Source organism: Phascolarctos cinereus, unplaced genomic scaffold (assembly GCF_003287225.1).
Source record: "Phascolarctos cinereus isolate Bilbo 61053 unplaced genomic scaffold, phaCin_HiC Scaffold_9;HRSCAF=440, whole genome shotgun sequence".
NCBI lineage: Eukaryota > Metazoa > Chordata > Mammalia > Diprotodontia > Phascolarctidae > Phascolarctos > Phascolarctos cinereus.
In genome coordinates, this window is record NW_027556402.1 from 90,569,637 (window position 1) to 90,596,437 (window position 26,801).

The 26,801-nt window shown below is 39.3% G+C and overlaps 2 protein-coding genes across 2 annotated transcripts in view; one reads left to right on the forward strand and one right to left on the reverse strand.

The window, feature by feature from the left end:
- The window catches only part of MARCHF1 (membrane associated ring-CH-type finger 1), a 478,951-nt gene that overhangs the window by 433,626 nt on the left and 18,524 nt on the right, over positions 1-26,801 (forward strand). Inside the window, 1 exon segment of the mRNA XM_078149031.1 lies at positions 23,405-23,552. Coding sequence (XP_078005157.1) covers positions 23,405-23,552 — 148 coding nt within the window.
- Positions 7,342-26,801, reverse strand: part of TMA16 (translation machinery associated 16 homolog) — a 117,357-nt gene continuing 97,897 nt past the window's right edge. The window contains exon 7 of the mRNA XM_078149030.1: positions 7,342-7,947. Coding sequence (XP_078005156.1) covers positions 7,857-7,947 — 91 coding nt within the window. The 3' untranslated portion in view covers positions 7,342-7,856. The remainder of the gene's footprint in view (positions 7,948-26,801) is intronic.

The window sequence follows — 26,801 nt, forward strand, 5'->3', positions numbered from 1 at the left end:
AAAAGGAAGTTTACTTGGCAAATGTACTTCAGCAAGATGTGTAGTCTTAGTCCATGATTTGATAGGTAACACAAGAGCTGGACTTGTACTAAGGAAGATCTGAGTTCATACTCTGCCTCAGATACTTAACTCTTTGTGCCTCAGTTTCCTCATCTGAAATATGGAGACAATAATAATCCCTGCCTCTCAAGGTTGATGTGAGATTCAAGTGAGATAATATTTGTAAATCGCTTAGTATATGTTGCCAGCAATCAGATAGTACACCAAAGGGGAAGGTGCGAAATAAATGCGAGACGTGGGCCAGGCGGAGCAGTAAGGACTGACTCAGTTTATTCATCTGACGGTACAGGTCATATAGAGAAAATCTTAGCCTAGCTACAAAAGAGTCCTCCCAGTAAGACATTCCCAGAACATCTGCTGATAAGTGACAATACCTATTTTCTGGTAATCGGAGTTCCTAGATTGGGATGTAAAACTCCAAGACTTTTCCCTGGCCCTAGGCATCACTTGCATAGAGGGGTGATACGTAAATCTAAGGTTCAGAGAATAAGACTGAATGTCTCCGGAACCTCCCTTGCAGGGGGAGATTTGGAGAGCCCTGCCTTGAGCCCTGTGGGTTAAGCCTGGGCAAAGGTAAAGCTTTGTCCTGGATCTTAAACCCAGATAGGACCCTTACAGCCGGCCCTCTACAAGTACAGTGCCTGGCATATATTAGGTGCTATATAAGTGCTAGCCGTTATCATTCCCAGTGTTCCTGAGTACTATCCACCCACTCACCCTGGCTAAAACCTCCAAGGCACAGGATCATAGGTGTAGAGCCAGAAGAAACCCTAGAAATCAGTCAGTCACTCAATTGACAAATATTTATTAAGTACCTAGTATGTGACAGGTAAGAAGCAGGATGAGATAGTGGGTAGAGAGCTGATCTTGGATTCCAGAAGATCTAAGTACAAGTCCTTCCACTAACACATACTGGCTACGTGGTGACTTCTCAGTACTCCTGGCAATGTTCTAAAACTATGGGTTGCAAGGAGTTATTGATGTGTATTGGTAGAAGGCATTTTCTTGCCCTGGGAGTTCCCTCCATAAACTCATGAAATCATAGGTATGGTTCCCTTAAAAAATATTTTTGTGCTATGTAGTAGGAGTACAAATGGAAAAAGTAAGGTAATCTCTGCCCCCAAGGAGGGGTTGGAAATTTAAGAAAAGAGAGATGATCAGAGGCACAGCTTAAACAACTTACCCAGAGTCATATATAGGCAGTGAACAACTGAGATAGAATTTGAACCAAATTTGAACTGAAGTGTTTTGCAAACCTTAAAGTACCATATAAATGTTGGCTGTTGTTATTATTGAGGACAAGGACCACAACTGCTTTGTATCTTTCTATCCCCCGAACCTAGCATAGTGACTTGCATATTTTATTAAACACATAGGAGCTTACTAAATGCATGCTGAATAATGTTTACAATACATAAAGTTGTTTGTTATGCATATATTTAAACTTAGTCTAGAAACATTGAATGTAGTAACTTAGAAGCATTTCAGTCACGTGAGATTGTTGGGTCCATGGGTTCTTAGTGAAAGAAAGGAGAGAGGGAGGAAGGAAGGAAGGAAGAAGGAAGGAAGGAAGGAAGGAAGGAAGGAAGGAAGGAAGGAAGGAAGGAAGGAAGGAAGGAAGGAAGGAAGGAAGGAAGGAAGGAAGGAAGGAAGGAAAGGAGGGGGAGGGAGGAAGGAAGGAAGGGAGGAAGGAAGGAAGGAAGGAAGGAAGGAAGGAAGGAAGAAGGAAGGAAGGAAAGGAGGGGGAGGAGGAAGGAAGGAAGGGAGGAAGGAAGGAAGGAAGGAAGGAAAGGAGGGGGAGGGAGGAAGGAAGGAAGGAAGGAAGGAAAGGAGGGGGAGGGAGGAAGGAAGGAAGGGAGGAAGGAAGGAAGGAAGGGAGGGAGGAAGGGAGGGAGGGAGGGAGGGAGGGAGGAAGGAAGGGAGGGAGGAAGAAGGACTGACTTGTATAAAGTAAGGTATTGAAACTTAGACTGAAAACATTGGTTAAGCATGGTAACCTTCAAGTATTTCAATCACTTGGGAATGATAAATCTATGGTTTTTAGTCTATATGATCATTTTTACTTAACTTCTTCCTAGTTCCCTGCTTCATCACTGTTCACCATTTCTAGCTAGCTTCTATTTGAGCTCTCTCTCTCTCCTCTTCTTTTTTTCTTCTTTCTTTCCCACTTTATTTCCACCCCTATGTCCCTTATCGTTTTCTCCCTCCATTTTTTTCCTCTCTATTTTTTAAGTCTCCTTCCAACCCATTCCTTAAGCCTGCTTAATGATACCCATGGAAATGGCTCAACTTCTCTAATGGTATTCAGAGATAAAGAGGTTGCTGACCTCTGCTTTAGAATACTCCCTGAAAATATAATAGAACACCTACTGTGAAATTTGAGTTTTAAGGTAATTTCTCTGTAGTGTTAGCTATTATTGACATATTGGAAATATGACATCAGCATTACACACATTTCAATAAATGAAAACTCATTTATTTTTTATTTTTTTATGTATTTTGGGTAGGCAGTGGGGTTAAGTGACTTGCCCAGGGTCACACAGCTAGTGTGTGTTATGTGTCTGAGGCTAGCTTTGAACTCAGGTCCTCCTGACTCCAGGGCCAGTGCTCTCTATCCACTGTGCCACCTAGCTGCCCCTAAATGAAAATTCTTGGGGCCTAATAGGCAGAAGACTGGACTGGAAGTATCCTAATCCTCTATCCCAGGCAAACTTTACAACTTGGACTAATAGTTTTATATATTTGTGCTTTCATTTTCCTTTCTTGCAACAAAGCATGCTTTTTCTCTAACTTTTTCTTGGGGAAGTGATGGTAATTAGGGTGGATGAAACAAGATGGCCAGGAGAAAGAGAGGAGGTTTGGGGGAGTTACAAGTAGCAATTGAAAGAACAATTCTAGCTAGTCTCTGATGGCTTGAGAAGGAGGAAATGAGGACACTCTGGAGCAAAATGGTTTGAAGACAGGGAAGGAACAAAGGTCAAACAATTTGGCAAAGCCTCAGATCCTTATCTGAAGGTCCAGTACCTAAAATGTGCTGGCAATAATTGTGAACTTATAGAAAAGGGGCAGAAACAGGTTATATCTAAATAACTTAGGCCTTAGTTGAACAAATTTATCATATAATTGATGGAGTCAATCTCTGTGGACACAACAATTTTGCATAGGTTGTTTTTCTGACAACCATGTATATTTTGAGCATTCCTTGATAAATTCATTTGAAGTTCAAGAAGAGTGAAGTTAAGAAGAGTTCTTAACTTCACTACTAATTCCTTATTAAAAAAAAAAAAAGATTAACATAGACCATTGGCCAACATCTCATAACTAGTAAGTAGGCAAATTGAGTTTAGAACTCAAGTCTTAGGCCTGCAAGTCTAATGGTCTATGCTGAGAGACCACTGCCAATCTCTATACCTTAGTCTTCTCAATACAAAAAGATGTCTCATATAAGAATTCCCTCCTTTAGCCATTCTGGATTCACTAGTGCAGTCAAATTTCACTATAGCTTTATCTGGAGAAGCCACCAGCCAGTAATTTACTAATGATAAGTATTATAATTAGTAGATCCTTTCACATCATCAATGTAAAGGCAAATAAATCTATCAATGAAAAACCCCAATTCCAAGCAACTAATCCTATAAATGGGACTTGGCAAGTGCAGTGCATGACTTCCCTGCAGCACATTTAAAATGCCAACCCAGTGTATTAATTAAAAAAAAAAACTTAGGTAATTTGTATGGCATGGTTGGGGGTATCAGTTGGAATATTTAAAGCAAAGATAAACTGGGCAATTTGAATCATCAAAGGTATGAAGAGATTCATTATATCATCTCATCAAACTGGATAAAGAGGGATAACTTCTCTCGAGACATGTTATGAATAATCCAATTAGTGAACACTACCAACTGTTTCTGTCTCTTATCTTAAGAGGAAGGTAATTGGAACTGAACTTAGAGCTAAAAAGTTTTAATGATGACTGACTGTCCCTGCCACAGCTTCTTAGGAAGATAATGTTACCTCTAGGGTTCCTCAGTTCCTCCTTTCATCCACAAAGTACCCTATTTTGTTGTTGTTGTTCAGTTGTTTAGTGTCTTACTCTTCGTGTCCGATCATACTGTACACAGGGTTTTCTTGACAAAGATACAGGAATGGTTTGCTATTTCCTCCTTCAATGGCTTTAGGCAGAGAGAAGTTAAATGACTTGCCCAGGGTCACATAGCTAATAAGTGTTTGAAACTGAATTTGAACTCAGGTCTTCCTGACTCCAGCACTCTACCCACTGAGCTATGTAGCTGCCTTCTAGGCCAACAGACATTAAGTGACTTTCCCAAGGTCACATAGCTAGTAAGTGTCTGGGCCAAATTTGAACTCAGGTCTTCCTGACTCTATACCCAGTGTTCCACTGTGCCATCTAGCTGCCCCTGAAGAAACCTAATTTCAGCTCAAGTAAGCAAGATGAAGATTCCTTTCTTTCTCTAGAGAAGCCTATACCATTTTAAGAAACTCAAAGGTACAACTGCCCAGCTTTCTTGGTGCTCCAGTGAGTCATATGTATTGATGTAACCATCAAATACTATTTTCATTAAGGTATTGTCTGAAGCATATCTATATCTGTGTATGTATATGCAAGCTCACGCGTGTGTGTATGTATGTGTGTGTGTGCGTGTGTGTGTATATACATATAGTATCTTTGTATTTCCCCCAGCTTGTAGCATATTGCCTTGCACATAGTAGGAGTGCAATAAATGTTTATCGAATAAATCAATTACAGAACAGGCATTTTTTTTTCTTTTCGGTGAGGCAATCAGAGTTAAATGATTTGCCCAGGGTCACACAGCTAAGAACAAATATTTCTAATATGCCCTATGTTACAAGGAGAATTTTTCTGTTGAGTAATAAGAACCAAACTGGCTAAATGAAAATGTAAACCCCAAGTTGTTCCTCATTATGTTTCCTTTTTTTTTTTTAAATTACATTAGCTTTACAAAGTATCATTAAATCAGATGGGCAGGAAAAATTTTATGAAAGTGATTGCACACATATAACCTATATCAAATTGCTTACTGTCTTAGGGAGGGAAGAAGGAAGAACATTTGGCACTCAAAATTTTATGAAAAATGAATGTTAAAAATTGTCTTTACATGTAATTGGAAAAAAATATTTTGAAAAAAACAAATGTTAGGAAGCATCTTGCTAAAACAAACAATCCAAGATTTCCCTCTTAAGAAAAATCATTTCTTTCACATATACCTACATCCTCTGATACTTACTTAATTTTATCATCATGGAAGCTGGAAGTAGCTTTGGGAACTCCCTTAGAGAAATACACAAGGTGTGGTACTTATCTCCTGAAATTTTAAGGACAGAATGACTTTTACATCTCACATTATTCAGAAAACATATGCAACCCTCATTCTCACCTCAATCTTTTCAGTTTATCTGGAATATTTTATCCCTTTTAATTTTTCTTGAAAGTTGCATCACAACAAGTGACATTCTTGAAAATAAGAAGCCTGGACATAAGATTTAGAGTTGGCTTAGGTTATTAGTTCAGGCTTGAAGTTGGGATGAAATGAAGTACTCATAGATCATCGAACAGTTAACAAAAGGAAATTTAGGGGCAGCTAGGTGGCGCAGTGAATAGAGCTCTGGCCTTGGAGTCAGGAGGATTTGAGTTCAAATCCTGCCTCAGACACCTAACATTTACTAGCTGTGTGACCCTGGGCAAGTGGCTTAACCCCAATCACCTCACCAAAAAGCAAAAAAAAAAAAAAAAAGATCTACTTAGGCCATAGGATAGAAAGAGTATTCATCAAGAATACAATAAGTAATAGAAGCATTTAGCTCAGGTTGATTCAGATCCAGGCTTCATCTCCATATGGAATCAGGAGTGGTCTAGCAGGGCAAGTTGTAGTGACTCCTAAGGTCTTGCAACAATCAGCAAAGTATGACTGACCCCAATCCTCACGGGCATGACATTTTGGGAAGACCAGGAAGGTGGGTCAATATGTCTATGTCGGTGAAGCTAGAGCCTTGCCCCACTTCTAGGCTAATCAAGTCCCAAGGATTTGTTGCCTTTTGAGGAATAAGAAACCTAGTGGGGAGGAGGGGGAGGAGGGAGAGGAGGAACCATAGTAGATAATGATCTTGTCACAGAAAGCTTTCATGGTGCACTCTTTTAGGTATTTAATCAAGTAGACATAAATTCTTTGTTTACCCCTCCCATCCACTGGCTAGATAATTGTTCAAACACTGTCCCACTTTCCAAATATCTCCTGTAGAAACTGGGTGCAGAATTAAAAGTCCCCAAGGAAATCACAAAACCTGTAGAGATCTGTTTTTGTTGTTGTTTGTTGTTTTATGGATCAGTAGCTTTGGTTGATTAAATTCAGTATGAGAAGATCCTAGACTTGCACTCCACCTCCCCAAACCCCATTCCCAATGAATTGCACTGAGCTAGAGGAAAAAACTGGGGAGGGAGGGGACAAGGTGTCTGAAGCCTAAATATAATGTTAGCCAAAGATTTCTGAGAAGTACAGGAGTAGCCGGTATGAAATGTATACATGGGGCTTAGAAATTCACCTAAATCACATGCCCTTCCTGGGAACTGGAAGATACTAGTAGACATTGATTTTTTGCCAAATTGGTGTATTTTCCCATTTAGACACTGAATTTTGGATGACTTACTAAAGACTAAGAAATTTTCTTCATAATTCTCAAGCATCACTGCATCAACATCAACACGTTCAAGGTATTTCCCAACATTACTGGGCCAATAACTCCACAGATAGTTCTCAACGTAGGTTTCCCTATTACTCCCAAGTAGTCATTAGAAAGTGGAACCATGCCCAATTAGCTTCTGTATACAGCAGTCAATGGGTCCAAACCAGGGAAATATTAGGAAACTGGGAAATATTTAACAAAATAAATAAAAATACATTAGAATATGTATGTTAATATGTGGTTTTCTAAGTCAGTATGCTGCTGAAGGGACTCATGTACATTTTAATGTTCTCTTTCGAGTTTGATGTCACTTGTGTACAGGACTGGTTTTGTTTTCAATTGTTTGGGAAGTTACTGAAACTGACCTTGTCATAAGTCACTTGTCAAAGCCCAGTGAGAAAGTCCCTATTTTCATTTCTGAGTCCGTGTCTTAAACAAGAAAATCACATGGGAACAACCAATCTAGATAAAACTACTGTGCAGATGACAGAAATCTGGGAGGGATAACTAACACACTGTGTGGCAGATGCAGGATCCAAGAATCCTGACAGGTTACACAAATTTAATAAGCATGCTCTCTGAGCCTTTAATGGAATCACTGACAAAAATGCTAAATTGAACAGAGCCAACCACGAATCCCTAGGGCACACCACTGGAGATCTCCCACCAAGTCGACATTGAATCATTAATGACAGCTCTTTGAAAGTCATTCAACAAGTCTGAATCCAGCTAATTATATTGTCACTATAGTCTATATTATATCTCTCTTCACATTCTCCACAAAAATTGTATGAGGCATATTATCAAATGCTTTACTAAAATCTTGGTATTCTACTTTAGTAACCCTGTCAAAAAATAAAATTAAGGTTCTTTTGGCATGATCAAATATTCTTTTTTTGTTTTTGTTTTGTTTTTCAGTGAGGCAATTGGGGTTAAATGACTTGCCCAGAATCACACAGCTAGGGCTGTTATGTGTCTGAGGCCGGATTTAAACTCAGGTCCTCCTGACTCCAGGGCTGGTGCTCTATCCACTGTGCCAATGATCAAATATTCTTTATGAGGCCATGCTGGCTTCCCTACTTTGCTTGATGTTCACTAATCATTCCATTAATGGTCAGTTCTAGGATTTTCCCAGGAATCAAAGTCAAGCTCAGAAGTCTGTTTTTCCTAAAAACAAAACAAAAATAAAAAACAAAAAACAAAACCACAACATTAGCCTTTCTCCAGTCCTACAGTCCCATGCTCATTTTTCCACAATCTTTCAAATATCACTCGAGTTCAGTGATTTTATGTCACTTCTTTTGGTACCCAAATATTTAGTTAATATGAAGATAAATTTAATCAATGAACAAACATTTATTTAGCATCTACTGTGTGTCAGACATATACTGGATGCTGAGGATAAAAATTATACAGTCCCTGTCCTAAAGAAGCTTACATTCTATTAGGGGAGACAACATGTACAGATATAAGTAAAGACAGAATACATATGTGGCACTCCCTCTGGCTACTTCTTTCCCACTTGCATTGGCAGGCCAGATTCCCAGAGGGGATCTCTCCTCAAGGTTTTAAGGGTGACCCCAACTAGCTAGAGTTTCTAGTTCTGTCACTCATGGGCTCCACCAGTTTGCTTTCCACTAACAGACAGACTTAATTATCTTTTTAGCCAAGGTATTTAATAAATGGAATATCAAAAATGGCAGTTAAAAAAAATTCTCCTCCCTACCTACAGGGTCCATAGGAAGAATAGGCACAAACTTAACAGGGAATGGTAGTGAGACACACATGTAGGGGACACATGTGGCAAAGGATTAACACAACTCCTGGTTCCTGACAGTCCTTTTCTTTCTTCATAGAGTACTCTGAAGTTCCCCTTAGGTGGAGCTCTCTTCTGGGCTCCAAGTGTTGGTGCCTTTGTAGAGCCCATAGCCAGGATTGTTTCTGATATAAAGGGTGACTCTCACTGTATGTGTTGTCTTCTACTGGTCCAGTCTCTCCAATGCCAGGGGTGGGAGACGGGAGGGAGTAAAAGAGGGAGAGGAGAGAGAGGAAGAGAGGGAAGAGGAGAGAGAGGAAGAGGGAACAATCCATCCTTAATTCACAATATAAAGTTAAGGGAGCTTGAGGAGGAAGGGAGGTTGCTAGCAACCTGGGAAATCAGGAAACAGTTCATGTAGAAGGTGGTGCTCTACCTGAGTTTTGAAGGACTTCAGGGATCCTAATAGGCAGAGGTAAGGATGGTCAGGAATGGGGGGATGGTCAGCGCAAAGTCATAGAAATGTGTATGTCAAATAGCAAAAAGAGCCAGAAGAAACCTCAGAGTCCATCTAGTCCAACCCCTGAATTTTACAGGTGAGCAAACTGAGGCCCAGAGAGGTCACTGATTTACCAGGATCCCACAGGGAGTAAACAGCAGAGCCAGGATTCAAACCCAGGGTCTATAACCCCAATTCTGTACCATGCTAATTTCTAATACTGTACCATACTACCTCATCTGCAGTAGGTGACATGAATTCATTAGCAACTATTTAAATTATTAATATTAAATAATAAATTAATTAAAAGCAATTAGGGCTTTCTTACTATCAATTTAAATTTCTTGGCTATCAACTCCCTGTCTGCAAAGGTCATTTGCCTTGGCCAACAAGGAGATAAGCAGCTCTACTCTCTATTTGTTGTCAGTATCTTCCCATTTCCCCCAGTTCCTCTCCTTTACTTTAAAGAAACTCAGACTCTTTGTTTACCTTTGCTTCCCTCACCAACCTCAGTTCATTCTCCTCACACTTTTTTGCAGAACCATGTATTCTTATATTCAGTCTCTTAACTTTTGTCACTTCTGTATTTTCTGAATATATGTATTATATTTTGTCACTTCTATGTTTTATATGTTTGTAAAATATAGTAATTAGGTGTTTTTTAAATCTAGGTGGCAAAGGTCTCTGCATCCATAGTAGTCTGTTCAGACAGATCCTGTTTGTCCTTCTGCCAGAAATTATTTTTTGTCCTCAGTCTCTCATTTTTGAGATTTTTTTCATCTCTCATGGAAAGAGTTCCTCTGTGGGATTTTTATTTATGGGACCCTACCTATTCCCTCTCTTCTCTTTGAAATCTGCTTTCTCAAGCTAGGGTATAGGTCACACTACACCCAGCTTTCCTGTCCTTTATCACAAATTCTAGGAGGGGGTGGTCATTTCCTACTCCCAGAGTTCCCACTTTTCTTTCAATTTGAGTAGCAAGTTTATCCCTGTTAGTAAGAGTCACATCCAGGAGAGATTAACCCCACCCTCATGCTCATCCCTGCCCTTGTTTCCTTTACAGGAGGAAAGGATGAAACTATCATTAAGAGAAGTTTAGAAGTTATTAACTGCACTGCTTTTGGCAAAGAAAATTCCAACAGAGATCTGGTTAACTTGAAGCTCCCCCTTGCTATTCAGTGTCTGAGGCTAGATTTGAACTTAGGTCTTTCTGACTCCAGGCCCAGTGAACCAGCTAGCTGTGAGGTATAATAAGGCTGGAAAGAGATTGTGAAGGACTTAAAATGCCAAACAGAGGAGCTCATAATGTTTGTTGGGAGCCACTGGAATTTTTAGAGCAGGAGAATGACATGATCAGACCTATGCTTTTAAAAGTATAATTTAAACCTCTGTGTGGAGGAGGTACTGGAGAACGGAAAGATATAAGGTAGAGACGGCAATCAGGAACTAAAATAGGAGCAATGGCAGGGGTGATAATGGCCTGAAAGAGGGTAATGGCTGCTTCTTCTGCTCTTGTTGTTCAGTTGTGTCCAATTCGGTGTAACCTCATTTCCTTCTCTGGCTTATTTTATAGATGAGGAAGCTGAGGAAAACAGGGTTAATTGACTTGCCCAGGGTCACACCTTTAGTAAGTGTCTGAGGCCACATTTGAACTCAGGAAGATGAGTATTCTTTACTCCAGGCTCAGCACTTTATGCACCATGGTGCCACCTAGCTGCCCCTATGGCTATATAAAAGAAGATTAGGTCATGGATTCTATTGGTATGGTAGAGGTAAAAAAAAAAAAGATAAGATTTTGCAGCAATGTGAGGTAAGGAACAATGAGAAATTGAAAGTGAGTCCATAAGATTAAATCTTGTAAGATTTCAGCATTAGCAGGGACTTTAGAAATCATTTAATTCAACTCATTTATTCTATGGATTAGGAATTTGAGGAACAAAAAGTGTAAATTACTTGCCTAATATCATGAAAGCTAATAATGAATTCATTTCCTTGGGCACCATGCAATTCTTGATATTGACAGGATGGAAGGCACACTAAGTGAACTACATAGAACTATTGCATTGCTATGTTCCCCATGGGCATCTAGATCACTGAGGTTCAAGAAGAGAGAATCCTGGGAAGACAATAGAGGGAGAGGGAATCTGGCAGCCAACAAACATTTATGAGGTGACTACAATGGGCTAGGCACTAAGCCAGGTACAGGCGATACAAATGCAAAGAATGAAATAATCCCAACTTCTCTCCACCCACAATAATACAACTGCAGAAAAACCAGCAATAATAGGAAGAGGGAAAAGTGAAAGAATCCGCTACAAGGTAATTTTTTTAATCTTTTCTTTAAATTTTAGACTTAAATATTACAAGGTAATTTTTATAGAAAAAAAAATAACTGAATGTGAATTCATCTGCCATTTACTCCTGGTATTCTCCTTCTGCCTCCTTTCTCTCACACCCATTTTACCCACCCAGGGCAACCCTATGTCCTACATGGCTGAAGCAAATTTAAGGAAGTGGGAAGTGGGGAGAGGGGTGGGGCAGGCATTTGTTAAGTACCTACAAAGTTCGGGTACTGTGCTAAGCACTTTACAATTCTCATTTGATCCTTATAACAATCCTAGGAGGTAGACACCATTATTATCCCCATTTTTACAGATGCAGACTGAGGTTGTATGCCTAGGATTCACACAACTAGTAAACTTCTGAGACCAGATTTGAGGTCTTCTTGACTCCTGGCCTCTAGAACTCAACCCACTGTACTGACTAGTTGCCAGCATCTTTGAAATTAACCCCTTTGACTAGGGTGGTACCCATTCATGGGGCAGATGAAGGCCCAGGTGCTTAAGTACTCTCACCCAGAGGTTATTCTCTCCCATAATCCTTGTGTAGGCCCGGGGAAGGAAGCAGTTTACACAGAAAGGATGAAGTAATTACTAGAAGGAGTGAAAGCAAGGTAAAGAAGAAACCATAATAGAAATGTTTCTTAAGGCATTCCTTTTCATAGTAACCTGGAAGACCCTCCTAACTTCTTCTTGACCCTGGGGATCACTGGCCTAGGTACTGAAAATAGTTATTTTGAGGAGTGTGGAGCCTAGAAGAATGGGGCAGGTATAGAAGTGGAGAACAGCCTTAACAGTAATGGCCACTTGGAGTATTAAATTGGAGCACTGTCCCAAGTAATTACTTCTAGCCTCTGAGACACATACCCTTTGTCTCACCTGATCTAATCCTGGTGGTCTTAGAGAACAGGCAGCTAGTGCTAATGGAAAGGGCACAACAGAGATGGATTTTCAGAGGGAAAGGATTGGCTATAAGAAGCACATTTTCAGAAAGGACATTGTAGAAAAATCAGCAGTGACTGAGAAAGGCAGACAAAAGCTAACTGAGGAAGAGAAATGAAGAAACATTCGGTAGCAGGAAAAGTACCACCTTAGTGGAAAAGGAGAATTGAGTCAAAAATCCTTAGGAGGGTAGAAATATTACCACAAATTCCACAAGGCCCAGTGAAAATGACAGTAGAACAATGGCAGTTGAGAAGGGCAACCAAAGAATTGAGTGGAAAAAATATATATATTTTTAGAAGATAGAACCTAAAGCTCTTAAGGGAGAAATCAGTAAATCTAACCAAGGATTATAGAACTTGGAACAAAAAGTAGGGACTCTGTATAACAAGAGATTCTCTGAAAAAGAGAACAACAGAACTGAAATGCAAAACTGGCAAAAGGGAAAATACGGAAAACCAACAAAACCAACACTAGAAAAACACATGAGAACTCTAGCAATCCAAAACATTGAACTTAAGATAGGATGATTAGACAGATTAAGTTTTCCAGAATAGCATTATAAAAAAAGAAAACCCGAATACTATGCTATTAAAAAAAAAAACACATATAAAAAGTGAACAGAAATAGGGGAAGCAGCTTAGCACAGATTGAGAAAATTCACAGAACATGAACAGAAAAAAAAAATTACCTCACCAAGACAAAATTGTAATCAAATCTAAAAACTAAAGAAAAATAGTAATTTTGTCTGAAATAAAGAGCTGTAAGGGAGGAAATTTCAATTTCCAAGGAAAACCTATCAGAATTATACAGGTTTATTTCATGTTTATAAGAAATCAACAGCAAATCTGGAATATGATATTCTTTCTGAAAAGGCAAAGAAATAGACTGACATCTTAAAAAGCAACATATTCTGCTAAGTTAAGCCTAAAAATCACAGATAATTATATATTCATAAAGGAAAGAATTGAAACCATTCTTTCAAGAGATACTAGTAGATATATAACTAGCAATTTTAGCACAGAAGGCAAACTTCACAAAATGTGCCTTGGGTCAAGCAGCCATAAAATATGCCTCCAAATCAGCTTTCAAATATGGCTAATGTGGAAATGTTTTGCATGACTTCACATGTATAATGAGTATCATATTGCTTGCCTTCTCAATTGGTGGGATAGGGGCTAGAGGAAGAGAATTTGTACCTCAAAATTTTTAAAAATTAATGTCAAAAATAAAAGTTAAAAAAGGAATTGAAAATAACAATAAAATATAGCTGTGAAAAGAAAAAAAAATCAGCTTTTAAAGACAAATTAAGTAGGGGATTGGGACCCTAAAACATAAGGTATAATGAGGAAATATATTCTGAGACTCTGGGGGGAAAACCAAGTTCCCTGAATATTTCAAGGCTGCTTGTGGGGGAGGGGCAGAGTAAGGGTAACAGAGGAGGCCGGGGGAAGAATTCACTTAGGATATAGCCACAGTGGGAAGGAAGCATATCTTGCAGTTTCCTATTTTAACTAATTATTCTTGCTAACTAGATGTTCAGCTCATTTGTTTCCATGCTGTAAAGGAAATGTAAATGTTATTAACACCTTCTAAATTTTGATACCTTAGGGCAGTGATTTCAAACTCTCTATAAGTTTGGCCACTGTGAGTAGGGCCACTAATCAATAGTAAGGATGGCTGCTGGCTGTATACTGACAGTTTTAAAATTATATTATCCTTTTGCTTTATTGTTTTTTTTGCATTTCTACTTATTTTGTTAAATATTTCTCAGTTACATTTTAATCTAGTTCAGGCTCAGGAATATTGTGGGTCACATAGGTTCATAGGTGAAACTGGACCAGATTGTAGACATTTTAGGCATTGTAGGCCAAGAGCTCAAATCTAGGATATTATATAGGTACTTACACTGCAAGAAAGAAAACATTTTCCACAGATTTTCATTAACAGAATTGACATAATTATAAGGGCAAGATTTTTTGTAATACAGGTCCCCTAATGAGAAGACGGTGTGGCACGCAAGGCATTGTTAAGTTATACCTGTGTCACTGGGATTTGTAGTGGACCAAGCAGCAGTGAGAAACATTGAGAGCATCTAGTGTGAAAGCAACCATGGACAAAATGTAAACAAAAGAGCATGATTGTGTTGTAAGAGAATTGTATTTAAGGCCATTGAGATTTAAATTTCATGTAATTTCCATTAATGTCATGTCATTCTTCTTTTGCTTTTTTTCAACCATTTATTCTTAGCTCCTTAGACTTATAAAAATAGGCATAAAAAAAAACCTAGGGCATTGCCCCAGTCACTTGCCCTGGTTATGGCTTTGGCTTTCAGTACTTCCATGTACTCCCCATGGTGCTCTTAAATTCTCTATACACTACTATCTAAGATGTGCAAAAAAACAAAAACCAAAAAATTCAATCATGGCCTCTCAAGATTGTGTTGGGAAACCGACATTCTCACCTTGACATCTAAGTGGTGCTGAACCTGGACTCAGGAAAACCTAAATTCAAAGTCAGCCGATCTCCCTGGGCAAGTTACTTTATCATTTAATTTCTGCCTGGCTGGGTCTCTTTACCTGTAAAATGGAGATAACAGCATCTACTTCCCAGTATTATGAGGATAAAATGAGAAAGTATTTGGAAAGCATTTTGCAAACTGTAAAGTGCTATTACAAATGCCAGTTGTTACTAGTACTACTACTAAGGTTAAAGAGATTGGGGGGGGTAGGAACAAGTGTTTCCTCCCTTCTGCAGGGAATGCTTATTCTTTGCTGCAGAAAGTGAATCAAACTTAATAACAGTTGAGTGAAATTCACTTCAGGCTCCCAAGTGTCTCCACTATATTGGAAGGATAGATTAAAACAAAAGTGGTAGTTGTGTACCTGTTTGCAAACAGTTTTTCAATTCAGAATGTCACGTCCATTCAGGGTTACACCTCCCCTCACAGAAATTCTGTGAAATAAACAGGACTTAGAGAAAGCTCTGGAGGTCAGCCAATCCATCCCCCTGCGTTGCTCTTCAAAACTGCCACACATTTTGCAAGGCCTGTACCCTGCCTAGGAGCCAAATTATAAAATCTATCTAGCAGCCTCCTACTATAATCCTTATCCTTGTCTTGAGTTATGTTCTGAAGAAGCAAAGAAAGCTACTTGGGGGGGGGGTCAAAACCCCTTCATATGTAACTGATGAGTTTCTGTACTTCAAAAACTGGAGAAGTTGGCATATGAATCATCCTGCAGCTGGTTCTATTCAATTAAAATTTATTAAGCACCCACAGTGTGCATGACACTATATAATATGCTAATTAATTAGATCATTAGAAGGCCCCAAAAGAAGAAGAGAGACATGTGCCTTACAGAGGAAAAATAAAAATAAAAAACAAAAACCAAGACTGTGGTCTAGCTGTTGATCTGTGTTTTGCCATTTTTTTAAATAGCACTTTAAGGTTTATGCAGTTGTTTCAGTCATGTCTGACTCTTTGTGACCCCATTTGAGGTTTTCTTGCCAAGGATACTGCTATTTCCTTCTCCAGCTCATTTTACAGATGAGGAAAACAGAACAGAGTACAGTGGGACAAAATATTATAAATGATGGAAATGCTATCTTTTGTCCTTTGTATTCCTAACAGTTAGCCCATTGCCTGGCACATTTTTGTTATTGAGTCATTTCAGTTGTAACTGACTCTTTGTGACCTCATTTGGGGTTTTCTTGGCAAAGATACTGGAGGGGTATGCCATTTCCTTCTTTAGCTCATCTTGCAGATGAAGAAACTGAGGCAAACAGGGTTATGTGACTTGCCCAGGGTTACACAGCTAGTAAGTGTCTATGGCCAGATTTGAATTCAGGAACATATTTCTTCAGCACCCAGACTCAGCAGTTTATTCACTGTGCCACCTAACTGCCTGATACATAGTAGGTGCTTCATAAATGCTACTTGGCTGGCTTGACAAATCCAAAATTAGTTTATGATTGTATATTCACAACAGCAAAAAAATACAGTTCAAAAGTGTAAAGAATGGGGGCAGTTCGGTGGTGCAGTGGAAAGAACACGGGCCCTGGATTCTGGAGGACCTGAGTTCAAATCTGGCCTCAGACACATAAGACTTACTAGCTGTGTGACCCTGGGCAAGTCACTTAACCCCATGCCTAGCAAAATCAAAAACAAACAAAAAAAAGTTCAAGAGACAGAAGTGAAAAGAATGAATTGGTTCAACAGACATAAGTTTGTCCAGACTCTGTGAAGGAGGGAATATTATGTTTAGTTCTGGGTACTATAGGTTAGGAAATATGTTGATAAGTGAGTTTTTCAGAGGGTAGCTGAGACAATGAACAACCTAGAGTCCATGTCATATGAGGATCAGTTGAAGAAAATGGGCATGGTTAGCTTGGAGAAGAATTGTGGGCTAGGAAAACAAAGAACTGTTTCGAAGGGCTGTTCTTAAGGGCTGATAACTGGAAGGATAAAATTTTCAGTTAGCACAGTGGATATACCATTGGGCCTGGAGTCAGGAAGGCCTGAGTTCAAATCTAGCCTTAGACATTTATTAGGTGTGTGACCCTGGACAAGTCACCAAATGCCCGTTTGCCTCAGTTTCCTCGTCTGTAAAATGGGGATAATAATAGCAACTGCCTTCCCAGGTTGCTATGAGGATTAAATGAGATAATTATAAAGGGTGTAGCATGGTTCCTGGCACATAGTAAATACTATATAAATGTTAGCTATTAGTAGTATTAATAGTAATCAAGCAAAAGTTGCAGAGAGGCAAATCTAAGGTTGATATGGGGGGTGGAGGTGGGTGGGGGGGAATCCTAACAATTAGAGCCCTCCAAAAGGGAAGTGGACTGCCTCCAGAAGCAGTGGATTTCACTCCCTTCCCCCCACACTGAGGTCTACTAACAAAAGCCAGATGACTATTTGCTAGGTGTGTAACAGAATATATGGATTGTAACAGTTTATATCTTTTTTAGCATTGTTTTAGTCCACAGAACTTCAGATGTAGCTTCTAACTCTGAAATCATATGATTCCATCTTTGAACATACTCACTTTACCTGGAAGCTCTCCTCATCAGCAGGCAGCCAATCCAGTTTACCAATTTAACTCAATTACAGGCTTTGATTGGTTTTATGGCTGAAGCTGACTGACAGGTTGGACTTGGTTCCTCCCAGGACAGAAATCATACTGTCACCATGGAGACCAACCCTGCAGAACACTATAATAAATTACAGACAGACCCAGTTCCACCAGAAAGTGGCCACGTTAGAGTTGGCTCTATGGCCCACAGCAGCACTTGGCTCATGCTGATAGCACATAATAAGTGTTCCGTAAACACTTGTTGAATAAATTACCATCTCAGCTAGAAAAGGAAAGCTATTCCCTCAGAATCCCCTCTCACAATTCCTAAAATTCTATGGATCCAATTCATGATGCTATCAGAATAATAACCATTCTTACTTATAGATCTAGTCACATTCCATGCATTAAAAAATCTTCAGTGACTCCATATTGCCTCCTGAATAAAGTTCGTAATCCTCTGCCTGGCATTCAAGACCCTCCATCATTCAATATAGCCTCCACATTCTCAAATGCCTCATCCAAACCAAGGGACTCTGTGCCACCCAATACTCCTTTGGCACCTTTGTTTAGGTTGTTTTCTTGGCCAGCGTTGCCCTCCCCACAAAGAACAATTCCAAAGGGACAGAGAGTGAGGAGGCATAAGATAAATACACAGGATGCTTTAAAGGGGATGCAGAAGTATGGAAACATGGATCTCCATTTGGGAATCTCAGATCAGAACTTCGTTTTGGTTCTAAGCTTTCTGGTCTTTCAGCTGTCTTCCACATCTGAGGTTCCCTGATTATCCTTGGTTTACTTTGTTTGACCAATCAATAATTAATTTAAAAGTATTTATTAAGCAACTACTATGTGCTAAGGATACAAAGCAAAAATTTAAACAGTGCTTGCCTTCAAGGAGCTTACAGTGTATAGGGAGAAAGTAAATGTGCTTTCATACATAGACAGAAAGACAGACACACACACACACACACAATAACTACAAGGTGATTTTGTGGTGATGGCAGTAGCAGTGGAGGGGATTCAAGAAAGGGTTCTAATCCTACTGTAAGAGGTTGGGCATCTAAGCTAAGTTTTGAAATAAACAATAATTCTTTTTTTGCTTTTTGGTGAGGCAAACAGGGTTAAGTGACTTGCCCAGGGTCACACAGCTATTAAATGCCAAGTATCTGAGGCTGGGTTTGAACTCAGGTCCTCCTGACTCCAAGCCCAGAGCTCCATCTACTTCGCCACCTAGCTGCCCCCCCCAGCAATGAATTTCTCCAGGCACTGGTGAGGAAGGAGTATATTCTACGCAGGAGCCTCAGCCTGTGCTGTGCTGGGAGATCAAGTTCTACATGGGAGGAATAGAAAGATCAGGTCAGCTGGAAAATAGAGTGAATAAAGTGAAGCAATGTATAATAAGCCTAGAAAGGTAGGTTGGAGCCAGGTTGTAAAGAGCTTTAAATGTCAAAGGAATTTGTATTTGATGCTCAAGGTAACAAGGAAGCACTAGAGTTTATTGAGCAGAGGAGTGACATGGTATGTATAACTTGTGATTTTAAAATATCAAGCTTCTATTTCCCCTCCTCTGCCTAGTAAGTTCTTGCCAGGGTCACTATTTCATAAAAAGCCCAGGCCACCCATACTCTGCTCCTGACTATCCAGACTTTTCTACCTTTTCCCATTAGAAAATAAACTTCTCTTATTAGAATATAAGTTCCTTGAAGATAGGAACTCTTTCTTTGCATTTCTATTCCTAGCATTTAGCCCAGGGGCTAAAACATTTTTGTTGTTTAGTTGTTTCAGTCATGTACGAATCTTCACAACCCAACTTGGGGTATTCTTGACAGAAAAATAGGAATGGTTTGCCATTCCCTTTTCCAGTTCATATTACAGATGAGGAAACTGAGGCAAACAGGGTTAAGTGACTTGCCCAGGGTCACGCAGTCTTCCTGACTCCAGATCCAGCATTCTACCCACTGCAACACCTAGCTACCCCTGGCACATAGTAATCACTTAATAAATGCTCTTTCTTTCTGTCTGTCCATCTGTGTAATAATTGGAGAAGAGACTTGAGGCATAGAGACCAATTAGGAAGATACTGCAATAGTCCAGGTTAAAGGTGATGAGGGCCTAAATTAGGGTGGATGCAAGATATTACAGATGTAGAAATGACAAAGCTTGGCAGCCAATTGTTTATGTGGGATTGGGAGAATGAAGCGTACATGATGACACCTAAATTACGAACCTGGGTGAACAGAATGGTAATGTTTCCCTTGGTGGGAATACGGAAGCTCAGAATAGGGTTGGGTTTTGGGTAAAAATTTCTGAGTTCTGTTTTGGATATGTTGAGTTTTAGACGGCTATGAACTTCTAGTTCAAAATGTCTGACCATTAGTAATGTGGAGCTGGAGCTAAGAAAAGAGACTAGGGCTAGAAATATAGTTCTGAAAGTCATCTGCATAAAGGTGATAGTTAAATGCAGGGAAGCAGGAGAGAGCACTGAAGGACTACAGAGGAAGGCACATAGGACAGAGTTTTAGGATATAGCCTAGTGGGGCCATGACTTGGATTATAAGTTAGTCAAGAAAACGAAGGGGGAGCAGCAGATAGGTAGGAGAACCAGGAATAATTAGTGTAAGACCAAAAAAAAAAATCCAAAGAAGAGGGACTACCCTGGAAAAGCAGGTGATCAGCAGTTATCTAATGCAGCAGAGGGGCCCAAGCATGAGAACTGGGATTGGATTTGGCAATTAAGAGACCACTGGTACCTTGGAGAGCTCAGCATTAGTTAAGTGGTGAGGGCAATTTTACTAAGAAAGGGATAAGAAGAGATAGAGGATCATGGTCTAAAGGTCAAGTCAGGATTTTCTAAGTATGGGGAGCCCCCATCCCATTTAAGACAGCAGAGAAAGCAGAGAGGGTTCCTTCTAATATGCCTTCTGTCTTTCAATCCTATTGTCAATATGTCCATGCCTCAGTATTACAGACTGAAAACTGTGGTTCAGTCCTTGTATCCATGAATCTACAAAACATGCAGCAAAGTCCCCACTTGTTTACAAAATATGACATTCTGCAGATGAAATCTGCACCAAACATATGTGTGCAGTGATCTAACTGTACAGCAGGCGGCGATCTTGCTTCACATTTGTGCTTTGCTTTTAGTGACTGCGACATACAGCTAGTTTCAACCAGTTTTCAGGCACTTTTACCATTCTAAGCAGGTGAGAATCAAATAACAAGATCCTGCGTAATTTCATTAAATTGCTTCTCAATTTTAAGAGGCCCCTGCTTTTTAAAGGTTGCTTTTTTTCTCCCCCAATCAGATTTGGTATAATGCTTTTATTGAATGTACTCTGACGTACTTTAGAGGGTTGAGGGGATGGGGGCAAAAATGAGAGACTGTTTTTCTGCACCATATTATGTTTCCTACTTGACAAGCCAGGATATTAAAGCACAGCAGGGTATATTGATTAAATCTGGAAACACCAAAGTCATATGGTGAAAGTAAAATTCACAGTCTATTTATTTGACAGGATGTAAAAAATTATGATTACAATGAATTGATGCCAAAACTAGATGAAAAGAAATAAAACTATGCAACAGAAGTGATAAGGAGTTTGGAGACAGGCTAAAGAGTAGCAAAAGCTCATTAATTTAATATAGACTAATTTAGAAGTGTCAAAAAAGGAAGCAAGTGTTATTCCTAGGTAACTAGCAGGGGTTGACCACTTTTTAAAAGGAAAGAACCCATTTTTAATCATATTCTTGAAACAGGCCTTTTTTTTTTCCACACACAGAATCTTTCAGAATCTCTGAGTTGGAAGGGTCCTCAGAGATCATTCAGTCCAACCCATATCCCAAACGAGCCCCCTCTATATATGAGCATCTGGCCTTTGCTTTTAAGATCTGTCTGTAGTGAGGAACCCATCATTTTGCTTTTAGAGAATTTGCATTAAGTTTTGGTTTTTTTTCCCTTAAATGAAACTGAATTTTTGCCTGTCTGTAACTTTCTCTCCCAATCATTCTGTTTTCTGGGGTCAAACAGGACAAATCTAATCCCTTTTCCACATGACAGCCTTTGAAATACTTATACCTATCACACCCAATTCTTCTCTTTTCCAGGCTAAATATTCCCAGTTTCTTCAACTAACCTTCGCATGGTCTTGAAACCCTTCACCGACTTGGTGGATGCTCTCAAGCTCATCGGTCTACTTTCTAAAACATGATACCCAGAAGTAAACATAAAACTTAAGGTTTGTTCTGACAGGGCAAGGTACAGCAGAATCATCACCTCCTTTGTTCTATACATTGCCACTCAATGTAGTCTTAGATGGCATTAGCTTGGTCTGTGAACTATTTGGATCAACTTCTTATGGTTTTCCTTCCACAGCAAGTGAGGAGATATACTTATTAGTATTGGATTTGAAGTAAACAGACATGGGTACAAGTCTGGGTTCCCCACCTACTGCTTGTGAGACCTTGGAAAAGCCACTTTTCATCTACACAAGATGGGGTTTGGGTCTACTGGTCTCTAACATCCCTTCCAGCTCTGAATCCTTCGATCCTGTGAATTTTAGATGAATCCCTCAATCTCAATTTCCCGTCATCAAAACAGGGATAGTAGCATTTGCATTGCCTAGGTTTAAAGTCATTGTGAAAATGAAGAAGGTTAACTAATGTATAGAAAGTGCTGTGTAGATTATGAAATGCAATACAAATGTAAAGGATGACTAATTCTGAATCCTAGGCCTACACTTATTGCCATCAATGCCAGTGTTCTGAAAAGAAGGATGATGTCAATTTGTAGATGATGCAATTAAAATAAAACAGGTACAGCAGTAGTAGAGACAGTGTGACTAACAACAGCTTACAGTGCCCAAGTCTCTGTTTTTCTCCCAATGTGAAGATTTTGAAAAGTTCTTATGACCAAAAGTAGATTCACAATTAAAAACTGTAAGCTTTAATCTGGATGACTGGTTCTTTTGTCAAATATTTGCAAAGTACATACACATAATGAGCACAACACCATGCTCCATTCTATATGTAGCTGTTCAGAGTTCTTGAACACTGTTCCTTCAACACAGAAGCTAGTTGGAAGAGTCTGGTCCTCCACTTAGGTCCACCTCTGCTACCACATCACGGCATGGAGGTGAATGCCATGAAGGCTATGCTTGTGCCATACAAACTCCAGTAGGTTCTACCAAACTGTAAAGACTTTGCATATAAGCTCAGTCATGGAATAGATGACAGCCTTTTAAGGTCCAGCTTACTCAAGTTCAGAGAAGCTCTCTACTGGATTTTCTAGACAGCAATACATTTGTTGGATTTTAGCAACTCATGAAGACTGCTCATAAAACTCAGAGAGGCTGTGAGCTACACTGATAGCAGCAATACCCACATAAGCAAAATCATGGACCCTTGGAGTATTACAATATGTAGAATATATACAAGGAATGCCAAATACACAGCCAGCAGGGCAGAAGCAGATTAAAATTTAACTGAGAAATACTTAACAAAATAAATAAAAATACAATAGAACATAAGTGGTGTTAATAAGTTGTTTTCTAAGTCAATATGTTGTTTGCTAAGTCAATATCCTTATGTACAGTTTAGTGGCCTTGTTTCTATTTGACTTCAGTCACACTGACATAAACCAGAATAAAAGGTGTTTTGACACCCACCTTTAGAAATGGGGAAATTTCTAGGCCATAACCTCATTTTACAAATGAGGAAATTGAGGCCCAGAGAAAGGAAGTAGTTTGACTATAATTCACAAGGGAAGGGAAGGATTTATCAGTTAATTTATTATTTTCAACATCTTCAAATTACATTTAATTGTGCGGTTTATGCTCTTATAAATTATAGAGATTCTGTTAGGAAATAAAGATAAAACTGTCTTTTCTATTTGTAACCATTGGAGATTTCATTTAATACGTGAAGGCCTAGGACGTAGCAGTTGAAGGAGCTGAAAAACTTTCTGTAAGACTTGCTGACAGTTCATTTACATCTGCTTCTCTTCTGATTACAGTGGGAGAAACTACAGATGACGACAAGTGAGAGGAGGAAAATAGTCTGCTCTGTCACATTCCACATTATCGCTATTACCTGTGTCGTGTGGTCACTGTATGTATTAATAGATCGGACGGCTGAGGAAATCAAGCAAGGCAATGACAATGGTAAGTCAGAGGCTTTCTTTCTCTACTTTATGCACATAATTAATATCCTGTCTGCAGGTACCCTCCAACTGTCTGAGAATGGCTAACCAGGATCAAGGTGTATTGTGGTCTGCAGCCACAGTACCCTAAAGCCACAGCTTATGAGCCCTGACTCATGTGATAATCTTTAAAAATTGGAGGACATAAGGAATTCAAATCAAAGGCATTTAATTAAATGTCATAGTAAGTAATGAAGCATTTCTCCCATAGACCTAGGGCACCCTCTCCCACAAATACACAGACTAGTAAAGGGAAGATTTGGTCTTTCTTAGGGAATACACATACTTTCTTAGGGAGGAGCACACACATAAGGAATTCATAGCCAAGAAAATCATAGATCCAATATTTCTTCTGGTGACTACTCCTTCCTCTCCTCATGCCTCCTGCACCACTCTTTCTTCCCATCCTCTCAGCAGAAGACCTTATTTCGTACTTTAATAAGACAATTAGAGGCAATTTTCCATGAGCTCCTTCATTTCATCTGTTCTACATTTTAAAACTCTTTGACATCATTCCAACTTCTCTCTTTATTCCAGTATCTGATGAAGAGGTGGCTCTTCTCATCAAGGCCAAACCTCTGTTTCTAATTTGGATTCCCTTTCTTCCCATCTCCTCCAGCTATAGTCCATCTGCACTTGTCTTCAGTTTTTTCCTCTCTACCAGTTCCTTTCCTATTGGCTGTAGACACAACACCTCTCCTTCATCTTTAAAATCCTTTACTACAAACTCTCATTTTCTCAGCCAGATTCCTTAAAAAAGCTTTCTACATTTGTTATCACATGTCCTCTTAATTTTTGATATTATTATTCCTTCAAGGTTACCAAAGATCTCTTAATTGCTGAAACCAATGATCTTGCCCTAGTATTCATCAATTTTGACTCCTCTGAAGTATGATCACTCTTATTTTCTGGGATACTGTTTCCTGGGATTTTGTGACATTCTTTGTTCTGCTCATCATCCATATCCTGCCCCTAATTGTGGGTGTACTCCAAGAATCATTTCTAGACCACCTTCTCTTCACTCTCTCAATGACCTGCCACAGCTTCTTAACTGGTCTCCCTACCTAAAGTATCTCTCTCCAATCCATCCCCACATCCATCTGCCAAAGTGATTTTCAGGTTGACTATGTCACTTCCTTGCTCAGTAAAATATAAAGGCTTCCTATTCTAGGAACAAATACAAACTCCTCTGGCATGTAAAGATCTTAACAACCTGGCTACCACCTTTTAGGCTTATTATACATTTCTGTACTTCACTCAGAGGGCTAACCAAATTCCTCTCACACAAAATTATATTTCCTATTTGCATCTCTATGCCTTTGCAAAGATTGTCCCCCATGCCTAGAATGCAATCCCTCTGCCTCTTAGAATCATTGATTTCTTTTATAGTCCAGATCAAAAGCTATCTCCATTTCATTTCCTGATTCCTCTAGCTGGTAAGCATCTTTCTCCTCAACAATTATCTTGATTTATTTTATATATATTTATATATAGTTATATTATATCCCCCCACAGAATGTAAGCTCCTTGAAGGTAAGACTTGTCCAGAAAAGGTCATAGTCTCATACCTTCTGAACCATACTCTTCATCATATGCAGACATAGCCAACCCAGAGCCTCCAAAGTTCTTTGCAGCTCCTTTACAGCTAGGAAAGAGGCAGAAAGAGAATCACTGTGTAACATGTGCCTGATTTGATTGCCTATCTTGCCTGCTTCTAGTTTTAGCTCTGGGAAGGGCACTGAACTTGGAGTAAGAGGACTTGGGGTTAAGTCCTGCTACTTAAAAAGGTCGATGACCTTGGGTTCTGGCAACACTATCATAGTCTGGAGAGATCTCTGGGGTGGATTCCAGCTCTAGATCCAGTGGACATAATATTAGCATTTGAAATACATCAGTCATTTAACCCTCATAACAACCACCCAGGGAGGTGGGTACCATTATTATTATTACCATTTTATAGATGTGCAAACTAAGCCTTAGATTTGTTCAGTGATTTGTCCAGTGTTTAGGCAGTGCCTGAGAAAGATGTATTGACATCTGATTGACAGAGTTGGCAAAGATCCTCTAGTATAGTCCAACACTCTCCAAAAAAGAACCTGGGCCTCAGAAAGGTTAAAACCAAGATCACACAAGTGTTGGTACTAGAAGTGGAATCTGAACCCAGATCCTCCAATACTGGCATTATTTCCACTGTACATGATGCTTTTCATACAGTGGGTCTTATTTTAAAAGAACATTCTATTAAAGCCATATTATTGTTTTTTAAATGCAAGAAAGAAATAACTTTACAGCAGTATCTCTTTCATTATTACCTTTTAGGCTGTTCTTATATAACCTGATGGAGTGTTTCAATTCCATAGTTCCTTACTGCAGCTGCACTGAAATTACAAAAACCAAAATCTTAGTAGCACTTGGGAAGTTCTACATTTTTTTAAAGGTCTTGTAATAAACTGCCACCAAGAGATAGAAAAGGGAGCCAAGAAAAGGCCTCTATAAGACATTCCATTTGTATTTGCTCCTGAAGGTGCCCTGTAGCACTGAGCCAAGATGGAGTTCTCTTGGCTTCCCAAGCCTGCTTCTGCTGCAGAATGAACAGATACTAGGATGGGGGTAGCAGACAGGAAGCTTGGGTGAGTCCAAAAGTCAAAATTACCCAAAGAACTCCATGGTGAGACTTTTCAATGTATACCCAGAATTGTCATACCTAGGATAGCTTTCCATCCTGAAGAAAAAATATTAAATCTACCCCACCCCCCAAAAAAAAGACTCTTACTGTTAGCTTATTTATCTCTCTTGTTTTTCTGCAAGTAAAAAAAAGAAAAAATATATAGCAGAATCTGCCCTCTTGGTGGCAGCAACACATGCTAGCTTGTATCCTAGGCATTAAAAAAAAAATCTCATTGACGTAGGTGCTGAGTGAACGAAAGTGGCTCCTTTCAGAGCTGAAAGCTCTGACAGCAGCCTTTTGTAAGTGCTAGTTGAGCTCTCATCATTCTCTGAACAAAATGAACCTTTCCAATCCCACCACATGAACTTTAGGTATAGATAGCGATGAAAATCCTTCATTAGCCTCTAGGCCTAGGAAAAATAGTTATTCTTGGGTGACTTGAATTCAGAAGCCCTAGTTTCCAGATCTGTCTCAACCAATTGTTAGTAATATGGACTTTTCTTCTTCAGTAAAATGAGAGTCCTTCTAACACTAAAGGCTTAT